The sequence below is a fragment of the Nicotiana attenuata genome, unplaced genomic scaffold (genome assembly GCF_001879085.1).
Source record: "Nicotiana attenuata strain UT unplaced genomic scaffold, NIATTr2, whole genome shotgun sequence".
Classification (NCBI taxonomy): domain Eukaryota; kingdom Viridiplantae; phylum Streptophyta; class Magnoliopsida; order Solanales; family Solanaceae; genus Nicotiana; species Nicotiana attenuata.
The window spans coordinates 156,314-164,681 of NW_017672507.1; the positions used below are offsets into that span (position 1 = coordinate 156,314).

At 36.8% G+C, this 8,368-nt stretch overlaps 1 protein-coding gene across 1 annotated transcript; it reads left to right on the top strand.

Moving 5' to 3' along the window:
* Nucleotides 1-868: 868 nt before the first annotated feature.
* Nucleotides 869-4,428, top strand: LOC109213478 (legumin B-like). Its single transcript, XM_019377278.1, has 4 exons — nt 869-1,241; nt 1,701-1,975; nt 2,757-3,239; nt 3,847-4,428. The coding sequence occupies exons 1-4, from the start codon at nt 899-901 to the stop codon at nt 4,237-4,239; spliced, it is 1,494 nt and encodes a 497-aa protein (XP_019232823.1). The 5' UTR covers nt 869-898; the 3' UTR covers nt 4,240-4,428.
* The last annotated feature ends 3,940 nt before the right edge of the window (nt 4,429-8,368 follow it).

Consider the following 8,368-nt stretch of genomic DNA (forward strand, 5'->3'; position numbering starts at 1 on the left):
TATTGCAATAATAAACTCATTTTAGTGTTAAGAAAATGAGAGCTAAGTGGTTTGAGATACAATGAGATGAAAAGAATCATCTTTTATACTACTAATAATTAAAAAAAAAAAAAAAAATCGTGTGAGTAGTACGCCGCTTGCCGTAATGGCGACATGTTGTTCCGTTTAAATATTCACGCCGTCAGTTTTTAACTCCGTTAAAACAAAGAAATGTTCAATTTATTTTTATTCCCGTGATTAAGTTGGTGATTTATATCATTTTGATTCCGGACTCCATGTAATGTAACATATAATTTCAAGTCACTCAAAGACATTTACAAATAATTTTTCATAATAGTAAAATCTGTAATCTTGAAAATAAGACGAGTACTTTAACTAATAATATTCATGACCGACAGTGTCAGAAATTTCTATACTATCAGCTCACATTTTCCTATTATAGCAAGTAATCTACTGTATTTTCAAAATTACAAATCTCGGGTTTTTATGTAATGTTATCTACTATAAATATTTTGAGCAATTTAATAGTGTAAAATTTTTATTTACATTATCAATGTATAAAATAAATTAAACCTAGTTGAACTCTTCTATCAAAAGAGAAAACAAGTGTTAACGAATTAGACAATATTCGAACTAGGAGTGCTATGCTAGCGAGTGAAAAAATACAAAGGCCATGCAAATACAAACACAAAAGAAATGACTCTTTCTGCATGCAGAAACCATTCGCCACATTACCACAAATCCTCTACGTATGTGTAAACCAATCAACCCTTTTATCCATGCAAACAAGTACGTGTCAAACCTAATCCTTGAATTCCTTCCCTATATATTCTAACCCTTTCTCTTCTCCATTTCCCATCAGCACAAAGAGTGTAAGTGTAATTAACAAGAAAAAGCAATGGCTTCTAACTCCTCTCTCATTTGTTTTAGCCTTTGTTTCCTCTTTCTTTTCCATGGTACTTTTGCTCAGATCTTTGAGCACCAGCAAGTTTGGCAGAGGATGCAACAGCAGCAGCAACATCGGGCGCTCAGATCCAGAACTGAGTGTCGGATTGAGCGCCTGAATGCTCAGGAACCTACTCGTAGGTTCGAGTCTGAGGCTGGTGTAACTGAGTTCTGGGATCATACTCAGGAGCAATTTGAGTGTGCCGGAGTTCAAGCCGTCAGGCATGAAATCCGACGAAACGGACTTTTGTTGCCTTACTACAGCAACACTCCCCAGCTCATCTACATAATTCAAGGCACGTATATATGCTTTATCTGTTTTAATTTATGTGACACAATTACTTTTCCGACTTTTGTTTGACCACAATTCTCTTTAATATTTTCTAAATATTTTAGTTTACTAAGTATTGTGACTATTTTGAATTCAGGAGATGAAGAGGGTTCATCGAACATCGTCTGAAAATTACACTATATATATGGCAAAATTCGTTTTATGCCTTTATATATTACTATATTTTAAATCTTACTGCAACAACCCAAAAGCATAGCTCAATAGTCAAGGGGTTCCCACTGACTACAATCTTTTTTAATTTTTTAACTTTTTTTTTACCGCTAACGAAAATCCTGCATCTGCCATTGTTTGTATTATTGGACGACAGAGGGAGTATATGTGTACGTGTTAAGGTTCGAGTTAGCACTTGTGATCGTAAATATGTCATAACATTTGTGTGACTAAAAAATCTGATCGAATGCAGGAAGTGGAGTGCATTCGACTGTGTTCCCGGGTTGTGCTGAGACATTCGAGACAGAGTCAGCACAATCCAGGAGGGGAGAAAGGGGAGAAAGAGGAGAAGCTGGACAGAGATTCAATGATCGTCACCAGAAAGTTAGACGTTTTAGAGCTGGTGATATTCTTGCTTTACCTGCTGGTGTTACTCATTGGACTTACAATGATGGTGAAGAACCAATTATTAGTGTCTCTCTTATTGACACTTCCAACCAGGCCAATCAACTTGATCTCACCTTCAGGGTAAGTAAACTGCTGATTCTTGAATTGTCTTAATATTCATTTTCTAAACTCAGTTTGTGTTTTAAAGAAAATAAATGAAGAATAATATTACCATTTAAAATAGAATACTGAAATGTTTATGCTCGGACTCTTAAAAATGTCTGTTGTGCATTGGATCCTCCAAAAATAGTGCATAAGTTGTGCATTCATTGAGGATCTAATTCGGGTGTGTCAGCATTTTTGGAGAGGCCGAGCAACGTGTAATGAGTGTCAGATACTCAAAAGTGGTGCATTTTTGGAACTTGTAAAGTAGTGCATTTTTGGAAGTGCGTTTTTGGAGGATTTATCGGGTGTGACTGTATTTTCGAAAAGTTCGAGCAACGTCCAGTGTATTTCGGATTATTCAAAAGAATGCATATTTAGGGGATCCGATATAAGTGTGACAACAGGTTTAGAGACTTCGATAACATAGAATGACATCATTTGGTACCACTAACAAGTAGAGGCAGATCCAGGATTTAAATTTTATAGGTTCAGATTCACAATTTGACCTATTATCTCATCTAATTTAATAGGTTCAAAATTTATTATTTGTATATATTTCTACCATATCTCATAGCTTCTACGCTAGATACGTCCCTGCTAACAAGGCCTACACGACAACATTCAATGTTATCATTTTTAATGTTAAATTAGACTATAAGATGCTCTAATCTAAACTTAATTGACTCCTAATTTTGACTTTTTAGACATAAATTGTAACAAAATCATGGTAATTATTTGACTGAATTTAAATTTGCAGAAATTCTTCCTTGCTGGAAATCCTCAACGTGGTGTACAACAACAAATGTTAGGAAGACAACAAGAGGGAGCTGGCCTAGGAAGAAGAGGTGAACAAGAGAGAGGAGGCAACATCTTGAGCGGATTCGACGCGCAGCTTTTGTCCGATGCTTTCAACGTCGATCCTGAAATAATTAGGAGATTACAAGAACAAGCCCCCGAAAGGGGAGTCATCGTCCGGGCGGAGAACCTTCGGTTTCTCCAACCCGAAGAATCAGAAGAAGAACAACAACAACAATGGCAACAAGGTAGAAGAGGAGGAAGTTGGCCTTTGAATGGATTGGAAGAAACTTTTTGCACAATGAAGTTGAGGGAAAACATTGGCCATCCTACTAGAGCTGACGTGTACAATCCACGTGGCGGTCGCATTAGCACGGTCAACGGTTTGACTCTCCCTATCCTCAACTTTCTCCAACTCAGTGCTGAAAGAGGAACCCTCTACCGGGTAATTCTTTATCCCTTAACGTGACAATTATATCAAGAGTTTAATTTAATGAATCAAATAGTCGATAAAAAATATTCATTACTAATCCCTGTATAACATGTTTCTCAACCAAACGACCCCTGAAAGGATAACTACACAAATCTCTCTAAAAAGATAATTGGCGCTATTGTTTATACATAAAGTGATTTGTTACAACAAGTTAAACAATATATATTGCAATTTTAAATATAGAATTTGGTACTAGTACAACTATTATTTGAAGTTTGAACAAGGTGAAAAAACAAAGGGATTTTTGTTGTATAATAGAACTAGCACTAATACTTCAATTGAATTGATCAAGATTAAATAGTTTAAACCATGTTAATCATGTATAAATATTTTTACCTACACTTATTATATGGTCGGTATTGGAAACAACCTCTTTGCCCTTTCAGGGTAGGGGTAAGCTTACATCTTACCCTTCCCAAGGGTTTGTTGTTGTTGTTGTTGTTTATAATATAGTCAGTGTCTATATATAAGTTAATTCTTCAGGTTATAAATTGGGATATAAATGACAAGTGGAGGAACTATATATGAATGTGTGACACTTTGTTGCATGGTTTTTCAGAATGCTATAGTGGCACCACACTGGAACATGAACGCACACGCAATCATCTACATTATCCGAGGAAGCGGCCGAATTCAGGTGGTAGGAAATGCCGGGCGATCCGTGTTCAACGACGAGGTAAGGCAGGGTCAGCTACTCGTCGTGCCTCAAAACTTCGCGTTGGTGAAGAGGGCAGGAGAACAAGGGCTCGAGTACATCACGTTCAAGACCAACGATAACGCCATGACCAGCCCGTTAGCCGGGAGGTTGTCCGCCATCCGAGCCATGCCCGAGGAAGTTCTGATGAACTCGTACCAGATTTCGAGACAAGAGGCAAGGAGTTTGAAGTATAATAGGGATGAGTTGAATGTTTTTGGACCAGGTGCTAGATCTGGTAGGCAACAATATGCCTAAGAAATGTAAAATCAAATGTAATGCAATGTACTCAAATCCTATGTTTTATGCTATGTGAAGTAATATTAGGATTTGTAATGTTGAGAGAATAAAAAATGCCTCTAGAATCTTGGCTTTTAAGTACTTTGTAAGCGGGAATTCTGGCGTTTAATCTTGAGTGAATAAAATGTACTGACCTTTTAGTTTATACTTTTCTTTTTCTTTTCCTTTACTTTACTTTTTAACAATTGGGATTATAGTCAATTATATATATATATATATATATAATTATGATCAAGTCGTCCAAAAGATCTCTATAAAGTAATTCTCTATAAAACTAAAATTTGTAATTTTAAAAAGAAAACAAGTAAATGCTAGATAGTATAGAACGTTTTTTTACACTATCGATTATATTCCCTTCGTTCACTTTTATTTGTTTCTATTATACTAATAATATATTTTCACTTTTACTTGCTCACTATACTAAATCTAGAAAAGAGACAATTTTTTTCCTATTTTACATTTATCATTAACTACCCATTCCATAAATCATTTCCCAAGACTTTTGAAAATGTTATTATTATGATAGGTAAAATTATTAAATACATATTGTATTTGCTTTTTCTTAAAAAGAATACAAAGTCAAAAGTAGCAATTAAAAGTGAACCAAGGGAGTATATCAAGTTAAACTCAAAATAGAATGGGTATTTATCCTCTTTAGAGATTACCTATTTTTATAAATAAACGTATAGTCAAAGGCTAGCCTTGCATTCAAAAAGTCTTTACTTGCAATTTCCACGATGTTGGATCTCTTTCTTTCTCTTCAAAAAGAAAAATCATTCTAGTAAATTACATGTTTACATATTTTACATCCCAGTGTGTGGACCATTAAGTTAGTAAGAAATTAGGGGATCTTTTGCAAATCTACCCCCACCACAAACTATTCACCCGCTCCTACAGAGGCAGATTCGTGATTTAAATTTTATGGATTAAACTTTTAGGGTTTTTAGCTTTGAACCCATTGTAATTTTAAAGTTATGGCTTCATCTCTACTATTTACTGCAATTCTGATAAATTTTTACACAAATTTATGCTCTACATTGAGAGTTATGGGTTCAATTGAACTCGTACCTATAACAGTACGTCCGCCCCAGCGCCCCTACCCATAAAGTTTTCCTCCTACCCATTTTTTTGAATGCCCAGCCCATCCAACCATATAAAACAAAGCCAAGCCAAGCCAATTCATGCCAAACCAAACCAAATCAAGTCAAGCCTAGCTTATTCAATCTAAACCAAATCAAACAAATCCAAGCCAAATCAAGCTATGTTAAGCCATTGGGTAAGAAAAATTGGATGGGTACAGATTGGGTAATTAGTCTTAATTGGGTAGATATATATTGTAACTAGTTTTCAAATAAGTAGAAAAGGATAATTAATTTAAGCTCAATGAGTATTTTGCATAATTGCTCAAGAGATTAACTGATGTTTTATACTTCAATACCACACAAGAGGGGAGGGGAGGGATTGTGTGGTGTCCAATTTTTCGCTTAAACTGATTATGGAAGGACCTGGTTCTTCTAAGTGTTCCTTAACCTACTATTGCAGAAATAGTAAATGCAAAAAGTAAAGAACACAAGTATTTTACGTGGAAAATACCTGGCTCAAAAGGTAAAAAAACCACGACCTACTTTCTAGTAGGATTTTCCCAAACTCTCCACTAAACTCACTAAGCCAAAAACTGCATTTACAAAAACTCTTTTGCAAAACTAGGACTAACTCTAATCCCGTCGTAGCACACAACCTCTAACTGTTGCGACAACTTCAAGTTAGCTCTAACTTGAATACTTTGAGTACCTATTACAATTGCCTCTAGATAAAGCTAAAAGTTACAATATGAAAACACCTACTACAATTGAACTAGAATAAAAGACAAACACTTGGAACTGGTTTTTGTATCTGGTTCATGTAGCTTCAGGTTTGCACACTTGAATCACACACGAACTGCTTGCAAAATTGCCTTAGTATTTTGCTATCAATTCACGTTTAACTTCTGCTTATGTGCGTACCTGTAAAATGAGAACATTCTTCCATATATAGAGTTAGTAGATGAAGAAATAATTAGAGTTATAATGCTACTCTTCCTTGGTGGAGGAGTTCTATTTGATCTCAACTACTAAATCCTTCCTTATTTTGGATAATGTTCTCTTTGAGTAAGGAGTCCTTCTCCTTATCATTTATGCAATCTTTTCGATCAGGGAATATCCATTATGCCAGAATATGTTTATCCCCTGAATGTGCATCTCACGTGCCTTGAGTCTGCCTGTGACTATGACTACCAGTGATGGACCTGGTTCATTTCTGAGTTCCTTTGTCATCCTTCAAAACTATCCTTTTCCTTGGGCCAACAAATTCCCCCTTTTTGATGATGACAAACTCTGTGCTTTTCATACATTTAGGCCATGTTTAAACTCAGGTCAACATCAACACAATGTTAGAAACAATTTTCCTTTTTATCACTTATCATCAAGGACCAGGTTCATTAGGTTATAAACATCACTGTTCAGAGTATAAAGCACAACTTCTTTTCCCCCTTTTGGCATCATCAAAAAGTTACCTAAAAAATGTGTGATTCCCAGATGTTAAAAATTACTCATGGCCGCTGGGGCAACTGCAACTGCATTCATGGATTAATCATCAATAATCAACTACTAATTTAAACTATCAAGGAAATATAGACAGTCAATAAGAGCAAAAGCAGCAAACTTCATTGATAGAGAATATGATTCTGCCACAATCCACAAAAAAAAAACATTTAAAACATGAGCAACAACAAGAAACATCCCGAATCTGGGTCACTGAAAGGTCTAGGCAAGGACTAGGAAATTAAAGCTTGGAAGAACTGGGGGCTTAGGTTTTGGCTTGGAGAATATGCAGCATGTCTTGAAGAATTCCATCATTCTTCTCCCTTTCCTTTGTGAGCTCAGTTCTAAGAGCATCTCTCTCAGATTCTACCTCAGCCAAATGAGTCTTCAGCCTTGCTATCTCAGCATCCTTTGCCCCATTCTCCTGTACTAGGGCTTTTACCTTGCTGTTGACAGGTGTCTTATTAGATGAACCAGGTTCATTGGGAATGACATTGATCTCATGATCACAAGCAAGAAGAGTATTGATTCCAAAATGGTCTTAGCTTGTGGCCATCTTACACTTCTTCAGTGACACCTTACAATGAGCAAGATCAGTAGTGAGAATGAAGCCATAAGGAATGCATGGGCCTTGGAGCCATTGATAACCCGATCTAGAAGCTTAATTATAAACCTAGGCCAGTTGATATGCCGCCCACTATCCAGACATTCCATCAAAACCAAATCCATGTAGTTGGCAATGTGCTTTCTTTCCTGCCGAGGCAACACTCACAACACCATGTGAGGTGGCTTCATTTCACTCTTATAAACAGCCCTGGGCTCACTTTCTTCTTCATTATCACAGAACTTCCTAGTTATGGCCAGGGTAGTAGGAAGAGAGTCCAGACTTGGCCATTTCTGCCTTGTATAATCATCATAGCCTTCAGAGGGTATACCAAGTATTTCACCCAGCTCTTTTGCATCAAAAGAAATTTGAACCCCTTTCAACAGGCTGGTGACTCTGCCATCCTTTACCTCAGCATTAGCCATGAATTCAACCATCTCATTCCTTGACAGTTTTCCATCTATCTGAAGGACCATGTCCTTCCACCCTTGTACCTCTATCTTTTCAAGCAGTAGAACCATCCCTTCTTCCTCCAAGTCCTTCAAGAGTCTGCCCTTCAAGAGAGTTCGTTTGCCAAACTTGGCCAGCTTGTCCTTTTCATTATCAGACTCATCCTCCTCTTCACCACTCCATTCTTCTTCTTTAGTAATTTTCACTTGCTTGGCTTTCACTGCAGACCTGGTCCGTTTAGCCAAGGTAGAGGGTTCAACAGACTTAGATAAAGATGAAGACTTCTTTGAGGAAGTCTTAGCTTTCTTGGGCTTAGGGGTCTGAACCTCCACCTCAACAGTTGCCTGTTCACCTTGATGGACCAGGTCCATCTCATCTACTTCAACAGGCTCAACCACTTTTTCTTTCCCCTTTTCCACTCTTTTCTTCTTATTCTCTGCTAAAGCTTTCTGCA